Raw genomic sequence first — 24,721 nt, 5'->3', positions numbered from 1 at the left:
ACACACTGCAGTATATTGACAGAGTATTGTCGCCGCTGGCTGCACTAACTCATCTAACAGTCCTTGTTCATGTCCACACAGCTGGCAGCTCTCGAACGCACCATCGTCACGTGACAGCAGTGTTGCCATAACTTTTATCCAACCTATGTATATTACGATTCAATATCTTTGTTTCAACCGAGACAGTGATTCGAGTAGAAATGCAAGATGTGTTATATTGCAATGCATTTTAAATGTATACCTGATGTACAATATGGAAGTGAAATAATTCTGGAGAATAAAGGGGCGATAGTGTACACTTAAAAGAAATGAAAACCTATAAAACGTTTTATGATTTAATGCACGGTTAATTAAAAAAAATTAAGTTGGAAGTTTCAGCGGTCTGGAAACATCGCAGCTAACACACTGCTTTTTCTTCTCGTAATACAGATGTAAGAGGTCAACGAACTCAGATCTGTCACCGTAGGTGAACTACCTTCCACCTCCATCTATGGCTTAAACGTTGCAATTTGGTCGGATTTTTCAGTAGCTTAAAATTAATGGTTTTTAAATTAAATTTCAACGAAAGCCATCCACGCTGTTGAAAGATGTCAGAGGGATAAATGATTTTTTTTATTAAATTATCTATTGATATGAACAAAAATCGCAAATAAGAGGGTGTTAAACATTTGATGGGGAACATTTCTTTCTGAGGAAACAATGCATCTTTCACCAATATGGTATTACACTTTTTTGTTACATACAGCATACAGCTACTTACTCTGAAAGCCTGCAAGGTTGTTTCCCTTCCATTCTGTATAGAAAAAAAAAGACCCATTTATGCTAATGTTATATTTGAAGCTAAAATGTTACATTTACACTACATCTCGCTCACATTTCATGTAAGATTATTCCCATGCAGTCTTTAGACACAAAAAATGACCGATCTCCTGTACCGTGACTTTGTCTAACAAGCAAATATTCTGATGGGGGCAGATAAAAAAGTTAATTTTTTTCATTCCACGATGTTAATGTCAATTCAATTCCAAAAATATATTCTTAAAATTGTTCAAGAGCAAAAGTTATTTATTAATAAAATACTGTTCATAAACTTGGCACTTTGTACCTTTCTACTGTTAAGTTTCCAATTATAAACAGGAAAGAGAAAAGCACTCACTGTCCTGGCAGTAAGGTGGAAAATATCCAGGTTCGCAGCCGTCTGGGCACTGGCCAGTGAAGGCGTCGCATGTGATACTGGAGCATTTCCCACACTTCTGCTTGCATTCGGCTCCATACTCCCGAATTTCACAAGCTGGAAACATAAGAACTATGCTATTTGCAAGTCACAAGTATTTATTGGTGAAATTAATATTTACTAAAGTTATTTGGATGATTAATAAAATTTGAATACACCAGACTCTGGCTAATCCGACCTTCGGTAATCCGGCGTCTTTGTAGTGTACTTCCTATCATTGATAACTGTATTAGTTTTCTCGGAAATTTGCGCTGATGCCATGTGTTATACTCTATTACTTATACACTATAATAATAATAATAATAATAATAATAATAATAATAATAATAATAATAATAATAATAATAATAATAATAATAGTAATAATCTTCTTCTTCTTCCTCCCCCTCTTAGTTTAACCTCTCCCTTTCAGGTTCATTTACACGACTCACGCCACCCGGGCCTTACAGGGCCGCGACCTGTCGGGAGAGGAATTAATCTATGGATCACATACATACTGTTTTGACCACACAAGGACATGGAGGGCCTCCCCGGTTGAGGGATCAGCTCATTGCCAGGGCCACCTCCGATAAAGCACAAACATTTAAGGGGACACTCAACTATATTTTGGAACTTTTTTCCTATTTGACCAATCTTTTTCAAATTTGGAGAAAAGGTTTCATATACACATGGAAAGTAACATGCAAAATCTCAGCACATTAGATCCAATACTTTTCAAAATAAAAAAATATTTCATTTCTTAATCAATCATTAATTGAAATATCACTTTTAATTATCATTTTTTATTTTTTGGCTTTGTGCATTTGACTGTGACTTCTCAATGAATAGGGGAAGAATTTTGCGTATTGATTTAGTTCTGTCACGTAAATTAGTGTAGAAATTTAATTTTTCATTTCTATGACACTTTTTCTCCAATTTTTAAGTTGAGTGTCCCCTTAAGACATTACACATCATTCACTCACACACATATGAAAGGATTAAGGGAAGGATCGTCGTCCATGGCCGGACTTTCAAGAGGTACAATCCCGGCATTTGCCTGGAAATAACTGAGAAACCATGAAAAACCTCAGTTAGGATTGCCGGCCCCTGGGATCGAACCCCGGACCTCCCGAATGCGAGGCCAGCCCTCTACCACACCGCTAGCCCGCTCGGTTAATAATAATAATAATAATAATAATAATAATAATAGTAATAATAATAATAATACAGTATTAACAAGAACAATGTCTTGCTTATTTACTTATTTATCAGATCTCATCTTTATGTTGGGAGGTGTTTTTTAGTGGTTCAATAAATCTGTGAAAAAGTATGTTTTCTTCCTGGACTTCTCTGACATTATGTTAGTATTTAGTAGAATAGTATGATCTAATATTAAAATATATTTCGTCTGACAACATGCAATTCATTGCTTTCACTGAACAGTTTACGATTCACAAGACCTAACCTAAAAATGTATTTTGTTTGATCAAGTGAAATGATTAGTACGAATTCCGAAAACAAATACCACTTTGAAATGTACAGTATATCCTACTTAAAATATCGGTACATATTTCTAAGTCGCTACCGTGCTATTTCGTCTCTTGGACATTTTAATAAAAATCTGAACACTAAGAAATATATTGCTGTTCATTAACCATGTGTATGTTTCATGCCAAGTAGGTCTAGGTCTAAAAGTTATATATTATTTAATTATACTTACTTACTTACTTACTTGTTTTTAAGGAATCCGGAGATTCATTGCCGCCCTCACATAAGCCCGCCATCGGTCCCTATCCTGAGCAAGATTAATCCAGTCTCTATCATCATATTCCACCTCCCTCAAATCCATTTTAATATTATCTTCCCATCTACGTCTCGGCCTCCCTAAAGGTCTTTTTCCCTCCTGCCTCCCAACTAACACTCTATATGCATTTCTGGATTCGCCCATACGTGCTACATGCCCTGCCCATCTCAAACGTCTGGATTTAATGTTCCTAATTATGTCAGGTGAAGAATACAATGCGTGCAGTTCTGCGTTGTGTAACTTTCTCCATTCTCTTGTAACTTCATCCCTCTTAGCCCCAAATATTTTCCTAAGCACCTTATTCTCAAACAACCTTAACCTATGTTCCTCTCTCAAAGTGAGAGTCCAAGTTTCACAACTACAAAGAACAACTGGTAATATAACTGTTTTATAAATTCTAACTTTCAGATTTTTGACAGCAGACTGGATGATAAAAGTTTCTCAACCAAATAATAACAGGCATTTCCCATAATTATTCTGCGTTTAATTTCCTCCCGAGTTATTATTTAATTACACTTATCTGAGTATAGTGTTGAATTGGATTCACAACGCAACACAACTGAATTATGTATTAATATTAATATTAATATTAATACCGGTATTTCTAATTAATTATTAATTACGTTCAAATTTCACAAGCTTATATTATATTTCATCAGATTCCTTCCACTCCAAACCAAAATTATTGCTGCCAACATAACAGAAAATAATTGTCAATTGTCGTATTTGCCAGTACTCGAAATTCAAAACAAAATTTGTAAAAGAAAATTCAGCCTGACATCTAGAAAATCACTATAGTTCACTAGCATATGTAGTAATAGGGGGAAAATGGTTATTTTTCACTCTTTGGGTATTAAGTAAGCTGATTCGGACTATGCCTTGTTTAATTTTTGTAGTGATTTTATATTGTGTCTACCCAAACGGATCACCCTGTAGGTAATCGTTTCTTCAGTTCGAGTACAATATCCACCTGACATGGAAACCAAATTCACCAGTTGGGCCGAATCCTTGAAATAGGTTATTATTAACAACTAGAAAGCAGGGTATGTTTACGTGTATCGCAGTGAGTTCCTTTCAACCCCGGGGCACAGGAGCATGGCAGCTTCGGCCGACAGAGTCTCATCCCTTGACAGCCATTAATGGTGATCGAACACCGAGATTCACATTTCGATCCGTATAAGTTTTCTCCACAGCCTGCAATAAATCAGAATAAAAGATATTACATTAGATTATTACAGTAAGTTTGGTAGATATATTCCGAATTCTATAAGTCTGTGTAAATTCTTTATTCCACATCGCCTGTATACGGAAACGAGTAGCCCAGCGGATTTTTTTTAATTTTAGTAGGTTATTTTACGACGCTTTATCAAAGCTCAGGTTATTTAGCGTCTGAATGAGATGAAGGTGATAATGCCGGTGAAATGAGTCGGGGGTCCAACACCGAAAGTTACCCAGCATTTGCTCATATTGGATTGAGGGAAAACCACGGAAAAACTCAACCAGGTAACTTGCCCCAACCGGGAATCGAACCCGGGCCACCTGGTTTCTCGGCTAGACGCGCTAACCGTTATTCCACAGGTGTGGACCTAGCCCAAAGGAAACTGTATTACGGATCCACTGTAAGTTCGTCCACTCAAAGCACTGTGGAAGTGTGGATTTCTGTGGGGGAGTGGTTTGCCACGTAAAGATTCTATCTTTGGTCTTCAATCGTCAGAGTACCCGAGACATATGTAGGCTCCATTTCTAGCTCTCGTTACCTAAACACAGAGTATGCTATGGACGAAACGAACACACGTGTGCTTCTTTCTCAATCCTTCAACTGCAGATGACTCTCGTACCTCTGAGTATGACAGAATGACGCACCAGTACCTGAAACTGTATTTAAAAAAAACGTGCAATTATATTGTTGTATCCATTACCATTACATTGTTGGTGTGGCCAAAATCACGGTGTATAATTTTAGTCTCATCTCTTACGTAATATCAAATACTGAAGAGAGCTCTCTACAGTATAATTTGGTAATGTTTTGACAATTATTATAATATGTCACCGAACTCCAGTCTCTGCTGTTTGTATGATGTGATAACTTGACTGGCATTTAGGATGTGATCAGGGATTGTAGCTGTAGATAGCATTACAGAGCACTGGCTGAACAAACTATCAGTATTTCGAGGTTACAGATCAATCTATCTATACTATAAATCTGTAGCCGAAATTTTTCTGGTAATTTTCGATTTTCCAAAAATAATTGGTCCTAACATATATAATTAACCACCCTGAAACCGAAAATCGCTTTTTTTTAATTTTTGTTTGTATGTCTGTCTGTCTGTATGTATGTTTGTTACCTTTTCACGCGATAATGGCTGAACCGATTTCGATGAAAATTGGAATATAAATTAAGTTCGTTGTAACTTAGATTTTAGGCTATATGGCATTCAAAGTACATTATTTAAAAGGGGGGTTATAAGGGGGTTTGAATTAAATAAATCGAAATATCTCGCTTATTATTGATTTTTGAGAAAAATGTTACATAACAAACATTTCTTTAAAACTCATTTCCGATAAGTTTTATTCTTTGAAAAAGTTTGATAGGACTGATATTTAATGAGATAAATGAGTTTTAAAATTAAAATAACTGCCATCTAAGGCGGTGTAATGAAATAAGCAAATGAATTCGTCTATAAGGGGCCTTGGTCAACAACAATCGAAAGCTATGAATCATAGCCTATAGAAAATGTTTCTGTGTTTGTATGAAGTAATATCGGAAGATAAATTAACCGATTTGTGTAATTAATTATTATTTCACCATTGCAAAGTGTAGTTTCTCTATCTTATGGACATAATGCTATAATGTTATTACAGTAACTTCGGAGTGAATTGAGGACAGGTAAGATTAAAATAGCTTCTCATGCACAAACAACTTGGTAGGCTATTCTGTGTATTCGTTTCCTGTATTTCTTAAAATAATGTTTATCTCAGAGAATTAACGACCAACGAGAGTGTATTGATTTAGTATGCAGTAATAATACGTTAGCTTAGCATTTCATTATTTTATAATCTAAATTTTAACTATGCTCAATTGAATCGTGTTAAAATACATAAAATACATATGCATTAATTGCAATGCAAAAAAATTGGGTAATGAGCCAAGCAGATTATGTTGCGCTGTTGTAAAATAAAATTTGTTCCTCCTGAGTTTCAAGAGCCCCCATAACAAATAAAAAACTTACTTATCGGGGTACATCCTTTATCAACACATTTTTTATATAATATAATATAATATAATATAATATAATATAATATAATATAATATAATATAATATAATATAATATAATATAATATAATATAATATAATATAATATAATATAATATAATATAATTTAAGTTATTTCAAGGATTCAGAACCATAGTGGCCCAAGCGCCATTTACTGAATACGTAGAAAACAAGGGTTAAAATTAAGTTATTATCATAATTCAATGGAAACATATAGCAACTAAAATAAAGTATACACATTAAATCTAAATGATATGTCAATCTTCATTAAAGTATGGTTGCTTGTAATAAAAATTAAGAAACATGTTAAAGGAATTGTCATTGCACCAAATGAGTGGTCTCTGGACCAAAATGATTGCATTTTAATTATTTAAATACAATTTAAATTAGATTAGATTAGATTTATTTATTTAACCTGGTAGAGATAAGGCCGTCAGGCCTTCTCTGCCCCTCTACCAGGGGATTACAACTATAACATGAACAATAAGATTACAATTAATATTAAATTTACAATTACAATTACAATAAAAATTAAAGTACGACAAGAATACCTGATTAATGAAAGCTAGACATTTTATCATAGAAGTTAAGAACAAAGAATATTTTTGTATTTACTAAATTACATATTAAACCTACAATAACAAAATTCTATAGTGATGAAATTACCGGATATTGACATATTTTGTGGTAGATTAAAAGAACTATTTACAAGAAACCATGTCTGAACGAGTCTCAATTACTGACCAAGTGCCTAGTAAGTTTGCGTTTGAATTGAATTTTATTTCGACAGTCCCTGATGCTAGCAGGTAACGAATTCCAGAGTCTTGGCAGGGCTATTGTGAAAGAGGATGAGTATGAGGAGGTGCGATGGGATGGTATTGTTAGTATTGTTTCATGGCGAGAGCGTGTGTTCAGATTGTGGTGGGAAGAAAGGTAAGTGAAGCGAGACGACAGGTACGAAGGAATAGAAGAGTTCAAGATTTCGAAGAGAAAGAGAAGTGAATGTAAATTTCTTTTCTTATCTAGTTTAAGCCAACCTATTGCTTCCAGGGATGGGGTAATATGATCATATTTACGAACATTGCTTACAAAACGTACACACAAATTATGAGCACGTTGAAGTTTCATTTTGTTGTCGCTGGAAAGGTCAGTCAGTAAAATGTCAGCATAGTCAAAATAGGGAAATACAAGTGTCTGCACAAGGGACTTTTTTAAGCAAGAGGGAAGATGAACATTTATCCTTTTTAGCACATGAATAATAGAATATACTTTTCTGCAGGTTTCTGTGATTTGCATGTCCCAGTTGAGATTATTATCCATGTGAATGCCAAGATTTTTTACCGAAGAACTGAAAGGGATATGCACTGTACTTACTTTAACGGGGGAAATGTCGAGGTGCTTTACAGCGTCGGTTTGCCGTTTGTGTCCTAATATGATTGCTTGTGTCTTTCCAGGATTGATATTAAGATGGAATTTCTTTGTCCATGTCACAATCGAGTTAATGTCTTTGTTCAATTTATCTATAGCGTCATTTATTCGATCTAAGCGGGAAGAGATGTAGCATTGAAGGTCGTCAGCATACAAGTGATAGTTACAATGCCTTACATGAGATGTAATATCACTGACATATATTGTGAACAACAATGGTCCGAGTACCGAACCCTGTGGTATACCTGATGTTATGTTAAGCCAGGAAGAGCTTCGATTCCCGGATACAATACATTGTTGTCTTTCCCGTAAGTAGGATTCGAACCAACTCACAGCAGTCTCTGACAAATGCAGATTTCTCAATTTATGGGTGAGCAGGTCGAAATTTACAGAGTTGAAAGCTTTGCTAAGGTCAAGAAGTGTTAGTATTGTTACTTTATTAGAGTCGATTGCTTCACGAATGTCTTCTGTCACTTTAAGTAGAGCAGTGCTTGTGTTGTGTCCAGCTCTGAAACCTGACTGATACTTGTCGAATAGTTTGTGTTCGTTCATGTAGTTAGTAATTTGTCTGTGTACGATTCTTTCCAGTGCTTTTGATATGGCTGGCAGGATACTGATTGGTCTATAGTCGTTCGGGTCGGTGGGAACTTTGACTTTTGGAAGAGGAAGAACGAAAGCTTGCATATTAAACGATTTATTCTTCTATCAAACACGAATGTTCCCTGGATCAAACGTCCTATTTTAATTAAGTAATTACTTTATATTTATTTCTAACGGGTGCAGCGCAGCGCACGGGTACGGCTAGTTTATAATAAGAGGACAATATTCAGATTTGTACTAATATTGCCACAAGCTATTGACAGAGTGTGGTTCACACTTACCAATCTCGCAAATTTTGCCAATAAAGCCTGCAGGACAAATGCATCCCCGCCTTTCCTTGTCATACTTCCCACCATTTTCACACATCAGGGAATCTGAAAGGAAAACCATAGGAAAAATAAAGATAACTAGTAGCATTATAAATCCATAGACCATTGCTTTTCTAGGATTTAGTAAAGGGAGAGTATAAATTCTGAATCGTATGTATTCAACGCAAAAGTATCCGCTTTATTTTCTTGTTACTTTGTCAACCACATTGTGGGAATGTGGTTCTTCATTGTTGCTGAAAGTTGCAGTTTTGGGAAATGGTACTGGAAGTTTTTTGAAGTTTTGAACTTTGTATTTTATAATATAGCATGTCCAGCCTAAAGGTAAACATATTAATGCGACTATTACACTTTTACTACGTCACACTACTTTTGACCAATAAAACGGTACGAAAGGACGTCTTTCAACCAATCATGGCTGCTTATCGCACAATTTTATCGCGTCCCTAGCATTTGTTTAATTTTATCGCGTCCCTAGCATTTGTTTAATTTTATCGCTTCCCTAGCATTTGTTTATTTTTATCACTACCCTAGCATTTGTTTCTTTGTTTGCCAACATTTCAAACTGCACTGGTCTGGACGTCAAAAAACAGAAAATTACAAACCACTCCAGTCGATGCACAGCACTTTCAAATATGACTCGCATTGGCATTCAAGAACAAGAATTAATAAAGATCGCTGGTCATATATGAAGAGCACCATTCGGAAATCCTGAATAAGTTGAGGGATACACCATGTACATCAACGAGTTCACTTCTTTTACGCACACGTCCAATATAACATCAACTGAACCACCAACCACTAAAACATTCAAATTTTAAAATTGTACTTTCAATAATTGTTTCTTTTAAAATTATTCAAGTTTATTTTTTATTTCATCATCGTTAATTAAAACTTTTCTTGTTTATTTCATCGTCCCTAATTAAAACTTTTCTAACACTTGTTCATATTATTTAGGTTATGTTTGTTATAACTTCTGCTACATGATATTATGGATAGTCACGTATCAGAGATTGTTTAATACTAAGATTTGTTGAAAATCATCTGTCAAGTGACGTTGATTACTGGGATCCGGATGATTGAAGTGGAATGCAAATATTTTAATAAAAATGAAACTGAATCAACAAAGCCTTTTTGACTAGTAACCGTCCACAGAGTTCAATGAAGATTCCATAGTTGGCACAACTGATAGTAAGAAAACATAATCATAAAACACTACAGCCATCTAGCGTAATGTTGAGATGGTACAATAATAATTTGAAGACAGTTGTATTTTCGTAAGCCAATTAATATTTTATTGTATTGGAGTACTTTGTTACTTCTAATCTTTATACACTTTCTTCTCGTGTTCCACTCGCAGGTTTATCTATAAAATCAAAACCTCTAGTGAGATTACTGTTGATAATTTATTGTACATTATAATAATTTTGCAACGTAAAGCGCAATCCATAGAAAATCTCGCCGAGATTTGTTCTGTCACTCTTGTAGAGTCATTGTTACGTCATCTGCGGCGCAAGCGCAGAATCTGAATGAGGAAAGGTTATGCATCAGTTGTTTCATTGTTAGTTAAGATGTGGCAGCCTCAGCGCAAAGTGCAGTGCATGCTCTGGTTTGCAAAACTATACAGTTGCAAGCATTTAGCGGCGTGCACGAAGAGAATAGAATGTGGATCCTCTCACACGTGGAATAGAACTCTACGAGGCACTGGAAGATTGTTTTAAAAACAAGAAATTATCCTAAAAGCATGCAACCAAAGAGAATGTGGATCTGGAGGTCAGTCATTCGCTATAAGTCCACGTTAGTCAATTAGACCCAGGGTAGAGAGGAATTGCAAGTACCTAGTTCAACAGTTCGCAAAATTCTTCACAAGTGCTTTCGTTTGCGTGGTTACGAACTCCAATCTAGAATGAAGTATGAAAATACACACATTGATTTCAGAAATTGCTTAACTTCGTCAGTTGTTATGGTCATTGTTTTCAAAAACATAAGTTATGTAACATAAGTGAATAAACACAAAAGTACTGTTTTTCTTCTTTTTTTTTATAGTAACCAGACAACGTGTGGTATTTTTAACTTGCGAGATATGTAAACAGCATGAGTAAGTATAACAAAAGAATACGATGATCTAAAAAGAATATATACAGGATTAGTTAAAAGTCCCGCACCACCTAAATAACTTTTGAAGAATGTAGTTCAGTGACATTAAACTTGGTATGTGGGAATAACCATATACTAAGAACTCAATAATGGTATTACGAGTTCTTTCTACTTCCGTTTAACCGGAAGTAACTCCAACTCTCTTATATTAAATGGAACACCCAATATATTTGTTCATTTTTGAATAGTGGTCATTAAGAGCTTTTCAAAAAGTACCCACACTTGATAGTTCTGTACAAATTCAGTGTTGCTAAATAAAAATGGAAGTAGTGCAAGATATTCCTAAAGCCTGGTTAAATCATTCCTTAAATGGTTTCTATGATCGAGTGACACATCGTAAAGCAGCTGAGGGCTACCAATTTGAACACATAATTTAGAAGGTGAGCTAGCTTTGTTTTGTTTTTATTTCATTATTTTAATATTCGATACACTTTTCTGTTTTCTTGACTTAGCAACACTGAATGTGTACAGAAGTATCAAGTGTGGGTACTTTTTGAAAGGCTCTTAATGAACACAATTATATATATATATATATATATATATATATATATATATATATATATATATTGGGTGTTCCATTTAAAATAAGAGAGTTGGAGTTACTTCCGGTTAAACCGGAAGTATAAAAAACTCGGTAATACCATTATTGAGTTCTTAGCATATGATTATCCTCACATACCAAGTTTCATGTCACTGAACCGTATGCTTCAAAAGTTATTTAGGTGGTGCCTTTATTATTTTAATATTCGATACACTTTTCTGCTTCCTTGACTTAGCAACACTGAATTTGTACAGAAGTATCAAGTGTGGGTAATTTTTGAAAAGCTCTTAATGAGTACTATTCAAAAATAAAATAATATATTGGGTGTTCCATTTAAAATAAGAGAGTTGGAGTTACTTCCGGTTAAACCGGAAATAGAAAAAACTCGGTAATACCATTATCGAGTTCTTAGTATATATTGTTATCCTCATGTACCAAGTTCATATCACTGAACCGTATGCTTCAAAAGTTATTTAGGTGGTGCGTTTATTATTTTAATATTCGATACACTTTCCTGTTTTCTTGACTTAGCAACACTGAATTTGTACAGATGTATCAAGTGTGGGTACTTTTTGAAAATCTCTTAATAAGCACTATTCAAAAATAAAAAAATAAAAATATTGGGTGTTCCATTTAAAATAAGAGAGTTGGAGTTACTTCCGGTGAAACCGGAAGTAGAAAAAACTCGGTAATACCATTATTGAGTTCTTAGTATATGGCTATCCTCATATACAAAGTTCCATATCACTGAACCACATGCTTCAAAAGTTATTTAGGTGGTGCGGGACCTTTAACTAACCCTTTATATTAGATTTTGTGACATCCGTTTTCCTTCGAAAAATGTTCTTATATTGAAAACCTTACCTTGATCGTCCGAAGAACGTACCACAGCCACGTCATATCCGTACTCAGGAATTGTTCCTGTCTCTCCCAACACCACTATGTCCTCCAAGTCTGTAAAAACAGTAACATACAAGGCTTTCATTTGAAAACAAGCAACTGTCAAGTCTATTTGAAATGAATTTGCTTTAACAGCCGGGGTGGCAAAAAATTTCAATGTTTGGTTTTTGACATAAATAATGACTTTACACATTTGTGTACGTTTTTGTTCTATATTAGCCTCCATCCGCCATTTTTTAAGTTCTGACGTTTTTAAAATGCTGCGCGCAGAGGTGGAAGAGAATTAAATACATGGTCTACCAGGTGCGTGCAACAACTCGAGAAGACACGAAACAAAGAATTAGAGAAGCCTGTGGGTCTCTCATCGTGCTGAAGTCCAATCACGGATGTTAGGAGGTGATCAGAACATTCTTTAGCACAAGGTGGCGTACATTTTGAACACTCACTATGAATAGGGTCCGTACATAACAGCAGCATTTCTAAGAAGATACCATTTTTGTTGCTTTGTGAGTAAACAATAAAAGTTAGAAAAAAAATTCAATAAAAGTTGTTTCTATTTAAAAGTAGTTTCCAATGGTACGTTCAATGACCCATGTTCTCATTTGAAATTTCGAAGTTCACCACAGGTACCCCTACTTCCGGTTTGTTACGGCAAATGGTACTACCACTAATCGATTCTTTACATAGGTTTTGGTTATCAAAAATTTTTATGAACAACCAGTATCGTACCGTTTCCGAGAAAAAAGGCTGATTCGGGTGGTCTGAAACACCCGGTATATATAACCGTTACTCAATAAATTATAGCAATGAAAATCTGATTTAAATTCTTATATACGTCTACTTATATAACTCAAAAAGGTTTCACTTTCATAACATCAATATAGCAATAATGCATATAATTAGTGACGAATGCTCGTATCATGGCATTAACTATGATATTTCATTTTAAATTTCATGAAACATTCTTAAGTTTTATAATTTTTAATATCCAATACACAGCTGTATTCAGAAAATTACAAACCAGAGAATCAGACCTGTAAATTCTTTTCAGTAAGTCTTGAAGTTTTTAATATCAAATATAGATGTGTTGCACAAAGGAAGATCGACATATTGGCACTATGATGCCAGAAAATCTGAGCAAATCCTGCAGGTCATGGCCTTCGTGTAATATTGTTTATTGTAGTGTGTGTGTTTTGTCTTATTCTGAAAAGCCATTAGTTCTCAAAACTGACGACTGATGGATTTTGGAAAATAATAAAATTATGTAAGAATATTGACATTTCACTGAAAGATACTGTTTTTCCGCAAGCTTCAAAATGGGGGGGGGGGGTTATTCATTAAAATATGTTCAGTCGTTTTCCAGTAATTTCCATTACCAGTTCAATATATATATATATATATATATTTGTCAGTAGTGCTGAATAATATGTTAATGCATGGACAATAAGTTGGAAAAAATGTTCAATGAAATTCAATAGCAGAATATTTTTAAACAGTTTTTTACAGTTTGCCAACATTTAGTAAAACTACATTTCCCTACAGTTTGGCACATGTCCCCTGCTGAACCATTTCTTAATCACTATCTTGTTTTTCACAAACACTATTAAGAAGATAACAAGCATTACCTTCGCCATTGCATCCTGCAATTCTCTGTACAAGAAATGTAGATTCATCTGGATTTTGGGCTGTTAACCAGACGGTCACTAATTCGCGTGTAGTGTCTTCCGGAAACTGTGCTACGTACCTCGTAGTTTTCCATCCTCCTTCCTGGAAATATTGACAGATGATAGAATCTTGAATATTAAACTGAGGAATAAGGCACAAAGTGAGACATAACATGAAGTATATAATTATGAAGTTTCATTTTAACTTGCTGTAAGCAGTTGTGAGTTCTATAATTTTATACCCAGCTAATAGAAATGAAGACTTGAAGTAAAGAAGGTGTTATGTGCCATTGTCTAACTTCATAAGAAAACAAGTCATATGTTGAAGCTGTTGGTATATGCGCGTCCCACCGTCTGTGAACGTTTAATAAAACGATAAAGGAACGAGTTTGGACTTTAATCTTTATTTATGTTATAGCTCTAATTGTATAAATAGTTAGTAAAGTGACTATTTTCACAGAATATGGCAGGCTACTTAGATTCTTACTTGCTTCAAATCTTAAATATGAGGTAAGGAAGTTTCAGAATTTCACCAGTCTATCCAAATTTTGAGGACTTGAAATCTGAAGTTTCTCCCGCGCTTGTATCCGATTACAAGTAATTCCGACAGATGGCAGAGTTGTAGTAAAGTGGTACAATAGCGTCTGTTGCAGACTTCCGTTACAAACAGCGAGCAGTAATTGAATTTTTGGTTCTCGAAAACGAAAGTGTGGTGAACACCCATAAACGTTCAGTCCACCGCTGTGGCATGTCTGACCGTGAAACGAGAGAGCACGGATTCAAATCCTGGTTGGTATAAGTTACCTGGTTGAGGTTTTTTCCTAAGATTTCTCTCAACAAATTGAAGTAAAATTTCTTTGTAACTTTCGACGTTGTGTCTCGGATTCATTTCGCCATCATAATTAGGGGAGAATCGGGTAGTATCGGACATCGGGTAGTATCGGACAGTGCGTTTCTTTCATCTACCACCATATGGTAGTACCTGAATGACATGGTTACGTTTCTCTATGCGACATCACAGAAACGTAACCATGTCAATCAGGTACTATCATCGTGTGGTAGATGAAAGAAACTCAATGTCCGATATTACCCGATGTCCGATACTACCCGACTCTCCCCTACACGTTTCGGGGTTCCTCCGTTGTAAAGTCGTCTGCGGCTCACCACCGAAAGAATTTATGTAGCTGAGTTTCACAAAACACTGTTGATGATATTGTTATTGTATGATTTTCTCAGATAAGCATGATCTGATTTGCGTGGTCATATTGCTTCGGAACAATAGATACTGGAACACAGGAAATCCACAATAAATGAAATTCAGTTTGCTGTTACATAATGGGAGACAAAATGCATATTTTCAAAAAAAAAAAAAAAAAAAAAAAAAAAAAAGCCCTCCCACGGTCCACACTGCCACTGGAATTATGATCGTTTAGGAACATCTCGATACGCTAAGGAAAAATGTCAATTTCGCGAACAACTGATGCAATTTTTATTCTTATTTTTTCCCTAATATGTGTGGATATATTTTCTGTACATTTCACATATCTGGAGCCAATGTGATTATTTTATATCTCTGTATTTAAAAAAGAAAATACAAGAAAATATTACAAGGTATACATTTAGATTTTCTGATGTTAAATTCTGCTTTCAGTCGAATAGAACAGTTTTCATCAAGAGAAAAAAAATCGTTCTGTAGCAACTGACGTAACTAGAGTATGTTCGAAGCAAGCTAGTGTAGAATAGAGTCCTGCAAAAAGTGTCGACTTCTCACATAATAGGGGAGATTTCGACATATAGTATGACAAACATAAGAAACACTTTAAAACCCAACATTTACAACAAAAATTTTGCTCCACAAATGTATATAAATATTGTATAATACCTACTCTTACACACGTTGGTCACATGTGAATTTTTCATCGTTGCCATTTTCCACTCATACCTCGTGAAACCATTTTTCGCATTGTCCAGCACACAGAAACCAAAGTTCTGTAGCACTGCAATCATAGTAATGCTCACTATACACGACACAATAGGTTTTTTATTGTCCAGATTGTTTGATGAACTAGCTTTCTCCCCATACACGCCGAGCATTAGATGGCCTCCATCTGTGGGAAAGCCTAACTTCTTTTTACTGTTTAGTCTCCTTCAACTGTTTCCTATAGTTTTCAGACGTTACTGTGTCTGAGTCTTGCAGTTTTCTATTTTGCCACCAGATGAAGTGTTAGCAGCGGAACTAGCAACAGTTCTTAAAAAAAAAAGTATCAGTAGGTGAGGAATTAGGCAAACGTAAATGTCCTTGTGGAGATGGTGTCTGTGGTGTTCTTGGGGGAGTGGTAATGTCTTCTTCAAAGCGAATTTCACATCAATTTTCGGCTAGAACCAGATCTATCCAAATATGCTATCCTGCAGTACGCCAGGACGTCATTTCTCCTACGTTATTAATTTGTTAATCCATATAGCCTTTAGAATCAAGCCGAAGGATATGCTGAACTAATTGATCTTCCATGTTTGTATAGAGAGTTGTGACTTTTACTATTTGTCCGATATCAATGAAAATTAAAATATAAAGTTTAATTAAGATTGATTGAATGGAAGATGAGTAGTTTCATACCTGCAGGCAGACACCAGATAGACGAACAAAGTGGCACTAAAAAGCTCTATGAAGGATTGCAAACTCCCCTAAGACAAAGAAACACAAACATTTTTGATAGACACAGCCCCTCAGGTCATCTAAGAAGGACCACAATCGAAATCGACACATGTCGCCCAATTATGGAATATGGAGCAGTAGGTTGGGATCCATACAGACAAAACCAAATCGATTCAATAGAAAAGGTCCAACGCAAGGCAGCAAAATATGTCAAAATGGGGAAGGGACATAGTGAGGAGATAGTAAAAGACTTAGGGTGGGAACTTCTCAAGTCAAGGCGACGAAAAACCAGAATCACCGCATGGTTCAAGGCACAAATGAGACACAAAGCATGGACCGATATGAATGCTAGATTAGCAACACCATCATACTTAGGAAGGTCTGACCATATTAGGAAGTTTAAATGTAGAAAACAAAGAACGGACGTGGCAAAATTTTCCTTTGTTAACCGCACAATAGTAGACTGGAACAGCTTACCTGTGGCAATCTTTCAGGGTGGTCCTCTTAAAATCAATACTTTTAAGGAAAGATTGAGAAGATTAGACTGAAAATGTAATTGTAGGTGCAGTGTAATTATTTAAGTTGTGTCATGTAATTAATTGAGTTGATATATAATTAATTACGTTGATATGTAATTAATTAAGATGATATGTAATTTAGTTGATATGTAAATAAATTAAGGTGATATGTAATTAATTAAGATGATATGTAAGTAATTAAGTTCGTATATAATTAATTAAGGTGATATGTAATTACTTAAATGGGTAATAGATCGGTGAAATAGAAGTACTTATAAGTTAGATTTACTTTTGCTTATCGTAGGCGTTATTATAGAATAGTTTTTATTTATAGGCCTAGGTTTATTGCATCTACTATTTATAGATTTACGTTTACTTTATTTTATTTCATTTACGTTTATTTTATTTTATTTCATGTAATTGTAATTATTGCATATTATATATCACTACCACCGGGTGTATACCCAATTATAGTGTTAATAAATACATACATGTCGAGATCTCCTTGAAACACAGTGTCGAAATTTCCCCGAGTTATACCTTCAATAGACGACAGCAAACCCGAAACAAAGATAATTTTATAGGATAATTATTTTGACGTCTTTACTAACCTGTAAAATGTGTATTCATTAATTTGTGTATCTACTAATATCACGCACATCCATTCAAAGTAAAATAAACTAAAGATAATACTGTATATATCATGACCGGAAATAAAAGTGTAACTCACGCATTGTATTTATTGCTTTCCGTGAACGTAAAACATAACTTTGAGCCACGAGATTCGCTTACACAGAGATTACAAACACAGTCAACACAGATCTCATATAGTTAGAACTGTTTTCACTAGGAACAGTGCTCGCAATTGCTGCTTTTCTTAAAAGTGTTGAGATCTTCCAGAATGACTATAATAAGGAAGATATTTGCTGATAGAATCATTTCTAGAGGATTGTTGTATATTCAACTGTACGAAAACAGATTTGAACCTCATAAGTGATACCAACAATGCACCACTTATGAGGCAACTACTCCAGGAGATAATGGGGTAAAGTGGCCCGCATATTCCTCGTATCGAAACGTGTGCGACTGTTATTGGTGGAGAACCCTAAAATGGAGTCTATAGAATAATCCCTTCAATATAGACGGACTCAAATTCAATATAAGAACAGAAATTAGAAGAATAAAATTACGGAAGAAAAACTTTCGCGAGTGAATTATAATTTCATCAAAGGATGTCGGGGATGTGTGAATGCAGACAGACACCACTTTGAACAACTTCTGTAACACAGGCAGATTTCGAATTGAAAGGGAAAAGCCGGAGAAATTGTTCCCTCCTGGGATTTTTTCTCCACCTTCTGCATTACTGTATTCATTCCCAAATGGAGAAAAAGATTCTCCTCTCTGAATAAGTTTTAATATTATTAGTACCACACCGGCCTCAATAGCGATGTTTCCTCATATGAAAATTATAAAACTCACGTTCATTTCATAAACATATTCGCGTCTTAATTACTACCATTATACACTCGTTGCATAACATACTAATATCACAGTCTAGTATATACAGTCACGAAGCTCAATACGTAGTAAATATGCATCCATAGATAGTTGCTGACCACTAGGATCGCTAATATCGCCTCATTACAGACAATGCGAAAGTCTTTTCTTCCTAGTCCCTTAATTTATGTTTTATGAAACTGACAGGAATTTTAGGCCTAATGGTAATTGTCTACGGCATTCATGGAACAGGCAAGCTTGGCTAGCTGGTCTGCCCTTTCATTCCCTAAGATACCCGAGAGCCCTCGAACCCAGTTTAAACAAATATGTTTCCTTGATTTTGCAATATTGAGTCTGACATTTACGCCAATCATATGCATATTATATTTGTCCCTAATACAGTTCAAAGTTGCCTGCGAATCACTGAAAATAAGTGCACTGCAGTCTTTGCTGATACACCACTCAACAGCTTTATCAACTGCAAGCATTTCAGCTTGGAAAACTGTACAACACTTGTTAAGTTTAAACTGTTGATAATGGGTTTCTTGTTCCCTTTCGAAACAGACGAAAGCACTGCCGACGGCCACCTCATTCTCGTTGACAAACATACGAGAACTATCTGTGAAAATGAAACACTCATGTCGTAAATTAAGGATATATGTACGTGAACGACCACAAATATTGTCAGAAAATGCAGGCTCTAAATTTATAAAATTTTATAAGGAAATGAACTCACAATTGGACAAAAATTACAACGTACCACAACAAGACTTATTAGAACTTAAATATCTGATAAAAGTATAAAAAGAAAAGTTGCTAATAATATTTTTCAAACCAGTTTTATCAGAGTATGAAAAAAAAAACAAAAAAGTCTGCAGTTACATCATTTGGTAACCATAACATTGTTTTGGTCTCTCCGACATCTTTAATATTTTTCCTGCATGTAATAAACACTTATTTCTGAAAAGTAGACTACTCTCAGACATGTATAGTTGTTTATTTTAATATAATGAATTTTTTATTTGTCCTATATAAAATATATTAAAATTTACATAATATTTTGTCACCTAATTTTTCTGTTTTCAAAGAAATGGGCGTTATTGTAGTCTGCCTTTTGCATAAATGCATGTTACATCAGTGTACAAAATTTCAGAATTCTGTCTCTAATGGTTGTGGAGTTATGAAACAATATGTGTGAAAATTTTCAAATTTTGGAAAATTTAATTTAAAGTAAAAAGTGAATTCTAAAAAATATTATTTATAAACTTTTTATACTTTTACTTATATTTAAGTTCTAGTAAATCTTGTTGAGGTACCTTGTAATTTTTGTCCAATTATGAGTTCATTTCCTTATAAAATTTTAGAAATTTAGAGTCTGCATTTTCTGATAATATTTGTGGTCGTTCACGTACATGTACCCTTAAGGGATAATAGCACAGTCTAATATACAGGGTGTTTAAAAAATACGGGGCATAATTTCAGGTATGTATTTCCCACATGTAGACAATCAAAATAGTTCATTACAACATGTGTCAGGAAATGCTTCATTTCCGAGTTATGGCCTTCACAACATTGAAATTCACCGGAACGTTTTTCTTTCCGCAGGTCGTTGCCGTCAAAGGAGACATAAAGAGGGCATTCTGACAGTTCATTCCGAGGCGAAGGTTACATTCAGTGTTGTGTAGGCGTTAGACTGTGCGACATGTATTCAAATCAAGAGCTGGCAGAGATACACTTCATGTACGATAAGGCGGACGGCAATGCTGCGCTGGCCCGTCGTTTGTACCAGGAGAGGTACCCACAGCGACAACGTCCAGATCGGAAGACATTCGTCTCCGGTGCCTGATTTGGAATCCCTTCGGAACCGAATTGTGGCATGTTCTGAGGACATACGCAATACTCCTGAAGTTTGGGATCGTGTTCGCAGGTCAATGAGACATCGATGTGAGGTCTGTAGTCAAGCAGGACGTGGACATTTTGAACATCTTCTGTAATGACAACGACCTGCGGAAAGAAAAACGTTCCGGTGAATTTCAATGTTGTGAAGGCCATAACTCGGAAATGAAGCATTTCCGGACACATGTTGTAATGAACTATTTTGATTGTCTACATGTGGGAAATACATACCCGAAATTATGCCCCGTATTTTTTAAACACTCTGCATACAGCCACGGCTCTCTAACTAGGGACTTATTCTTTCCTACAATAATCTCTAGGTTAAACTGTAAACACATGATACCCAATTTCGTGCTTACGCAATTCATTTCAGGCCATGGAAAATTTAAAACATATTTTAAACGGTTCAAAATCAATAATGTAAATGAATCCATGTGTAAATGCGAGGAAAGCGACCAGACTGTTCATCACCTCCTATTTGATGCCCAATTTTCGAAAGAACTCGCCCGTTATTACTCTCACATGTCATCTCGTGTTCTGGCCAATTTGAAAAACCCCTGTGCTTTATGTTTAAAAAGAAATGCTGTTCAAGAGAATTTCAGAAATTCATATCACATATTCACAATTCACTGTAAATAGCTAGTTTATGTGTTTCTGCCATAGTAAGAGAAGTTGTAGTTAATGAAATTAGATAGGATATATGAATGTGTTAAGTTTGTTTGTATATATTCAGGGTCTATTTTTTTTATCATTAACATAACATGCAACAGAGCGAAACAGGCTGCGATAAAAGGAAATAATATTACTATTAATAATAATAGTAATAATCACAATAATAATAATAATAATAATAATAATAATAATAATAATAATAATAATAATAATATTAATAATATTAATAATAATAATAATAATAATAATAATAATAATAATAATAATAATAATAGCTATATTTTCACTGTTTCATATCATATATGTTTTTATGTAATTTTCCTTTTATTTGTCTTTTCTGTGCATTGTATATAATATGTCTATGTCTTATGTTTGAACATGCACTAGTATGTCATGTCTATTTCATGTCATTTTATGGCATATACGTCCTTAAAAGTAATAGGCCTATGTACATTTCTATGAAATGCTCACTTTTTTATATCCTGGGAAAGTACGGTATGTAATATGTTAATATGTCTGCATTTCATATATTGTGTATCTATTTCTATATATTATATCTATTTTATCTTATATCTTTGTCTTTGTATAATATAAATATGATTTTTATTGTCATACACATTTAATGTAATATGTGTATTTTATGATATAATTATGTATACATTTTATGTAACTAATTTTGCAAGGCTATAATATGTATGATTTAATTTCAGCCCTAATATACCTTCGGGTAAAATAGGGTTCTATAAACTTGGAAATTCAATAATAATATCCCTTAATTTATATGATATAATCTGCAACACACTTTGCTATTCGTTGTATATTATTACAAGGTATACATTTAGATTTTCTGATGTTAAATTCTGCTTTCAGTCGGATAGAACAGTTTTCATCAAGAGAAGAAAAATCATTCCGTAGCAACTGACGTAACTAGAGTATGTTCGAAGCAAGCTAGTGTAGAAGCACTTCTCTCAACCACAATTGTAGTATTATCTTTCCTTATTTGGCAGATAAGTTTTATTTCCTGTAATCCAGTATTTACAGACAACACAATCTGTACTTTTCAGTAATGGCGTTTGGGTGGGCGAGAGGATATTTTAAATGTACTGGTAATTTCGTTTGAATAATAAAATAAGTTATATAAAAACATTTAGAACTGTGGAATAGTCAACATTAAACTCGCACATAAGAAGGGTGAACTGAAGGTAATAAAATGTTGGCTGTTAAAATATTTTGAATTACCTACTAAATAAATAAACTTTAAATGTATTATTAAAATACAAGAAAGACAAAAATACGCACGTATTCCTAAAATATGCAGCAAGAACTTAAATAGGCAAAATAAAAATTGATCCTACATCTCCTAAATATTTCCAAATGCATTTAAATCTATATGATATTGACATAAGCCAACCAAGTAAAAAAATAGATTTTTCCAAATATCCGGGCTCTGATAAATAATAATAATAATAATAATAATAATAATAATAATAATAATAATAATAATAATAATAATACAATTATATCTTGTTATCAGTAAACTTAAAAACAGAGTAGGCTTTGAAGTTATGTTATCATTGACATGCAGTAAGTGCTTAAAGCAAATCGTGTGTCAAAGAGAAATTCTCACCTTCTACATGTTCATCAATTCGAATACTGACATACAAGTTACTATCCTTCATAAAATTAAAATATACTAATTCCAGTGACATTATTAATAAAGATTATATGCGAAAGGTTAAAGATTGTTCAGGGTTTGTTTAAATAAACTTGGACTTCAAAATATCTCTTCTGATTCACTTCAAGTGAAAAAAAATTGAGACAAGAGCTCAATGTTGGTGCTCTTTAAATCAGAAAGGGAAAGGCGTCATCCTCTATAAGGAGTTCACTCCCGCCAATAAATGGATCCGACAACCTGATCGCCTCACTAGCAGTGAATGGAGACAAGCTCTTAAAATGACAGCTAATGTTTGTCCGCTGCGTGCTATACCAGGAAGGTCCCGAGACGGAAACCACTGTCGTCGTTGCGTCAGTGAGATTGAAACTCTTGGCCACGTTTTGGGTGCCTGTCCTTTCAGCGAGACACTGCGGAACTCTAGACATCACAGAATCAGGTCCAAGATTGCCGAAGCCTTGAGGAAGAAAGGTCTCACTGTGCACGAAGAAGTCCATGGCATCTCTCAAGAGGGATCCTGTCGGCGAATTGACATGCTTGCCATTCCACCAGGCTCTACATCCGCCTGCATTATCTACCCGACAGTCAGGTTCGAGGCACAGGAACAACAGCCCGCTTAAGTCCACGCAGAAAAATGCAGAATTTATGAGCCCACAGTTCCATTCTATTTGGAGAAATATCGCCTCACCTCCATTGAAGTAGTTGGGCTAATGGTTGGCGCTAGGGGCACAATACCTCGCCTCTTTGTCAGTTTCTGCAAGAAGTTCCAGCTGAACAACGACTTCATTCGTGATGTTTCCCTTACTGCTATCAGAGGATCACTTGCCATTTTAAAATACCACCTGTACTTTGTTTCCTAAAAAGGGAGAATTTTGTTCGAATGTCTAATCTGTTTGTTTACTATGTTTAGGCCTGTTATATGCATGCTATTATCTTTCCTGTACTTAATTTTCCCTTTCGTTCGTTCCCCTCCTTTCTCTTTTGTGATCTGTTTTTGTTTTCACTCAATATGTTTATTATGCTTTGTCCAATGAGGCAGTCCCGCCATTGGGAAAGCTGAAAGAGTGTCTTTCAATGTTTAGGTATATCCTTATGAATGAAAACATCGGACCAATATTCAATATGCAAGATATCAAGTGGCCTAGGGATGGAAGGATGTTATGATCCCATTATAGCTACTTATACACTACTGATTAGCCTGTCTTGTAAGCATTGTTTATTTTTTCAGGTATCAGCCAGCAAAGCCGCACAGGATATCTCTGAGAACTTCGTAACATCAATCAACGTGGTGAGATTGTCCATATTGGTAAGTTAATATTCTTAACGTACTGTAGGATGTTTATGTAGTGTGTGAAATATATCACAAGTTTTCTTTCAACATAACTTTAATTTGTTGTAGAGGTTTCTGGTATAAAATTTTGAACGCGTCGAGTCGAACTGGTTAGCGAGTTATTATAGCGCTGGCCTTCTATGCTCAAGGTTGCGGATTCGATCCCGGGCCAGGTCGATGGCATTTAGGTGTGCTTATATGCGACAGGCTCATGTCAGTAGATTTACTGGTATATAAAAGAACTCCTGCGGGACAAAATTCCGGCACACCGGCGATGCTGATATAACCTCTGCAGTTACGAGCGTCGTTAAATAAAACATAACATTTTTTTGAACGCGTCGATTCTGAACACTGTCTCTAGCAATCTATACTCGTCGTTTCTGTGTGAGGTACTCAATTTGAAAAATAGTATCAGTTAATCCAACGCAAATTCGAAGAATTAATGCAATACTTCGTTATCACTGGTCGGACTCGCATTACAGCTACCTTCCCTGCATTAATATAACAAGAGCCCAGGGCCGGGCATGAGAGCGGCTCCATTTAGTCGGCCAGAGCTGCTCTCGCTCCGCAAGGCA

At 35.0% G+C, this 24,721-nt stretch overlaps 1 protein-coding gene across 1 annotated transcript in view; it reads right to left on the bottom strand.

Annotated features, from left to right (window-relative positions):
• LOC138699436 (uncharacterized) overlaps window positions 1-24,721 on the bottom strand; it is an 86,530-nt gene that overhangs the window by 35,583 nt on the left and 26,226 nt on the right. The window contains exons 8-12 of the mRNA XM_069825301.1: window positions 13,870-14,011; window positions 12,209-12,298; window positions 8,602-8,694; window positions 4,071-4,211; window positions 1,157-1,291 (exon numbers count right to left, since the gene is read on the bottom strand). Coding sequence (XP_069681402.1) covers window positions 1,157-1,291; window positions 4,071-4,211; window positions 8,602-8,694; window positions 12,209-12,298; window positions 13,870-14,011 — 601 coding nt within the window. The remainder of the gene's footprint in view (window positions 1-1,156; window positions 1,292-4,070; window positions 4,212-8,601; window positions 8,695-12,208; window positions 12,299-13,869; window positions 14,012-24,721) is intronic.

Source organism: Periplaneta americana, chromosome 5, assembly GCF_040183065.1.
Source record: "Periplaneta americana isolate PAMFEO1 chromosome 5, P.americana_PAMFEO1_priV1, whole genome shotgun sequence".
Classification (NCBI taxonomy): Eukaryota; Metazoa; Arthropoda; class Insecta; order Blattodea; family Blattidae; genus Periplaneta; species Periplaneta americana.
This window is presented reverse-complemented; position numbering and strand designations above follow the sequence as displayed.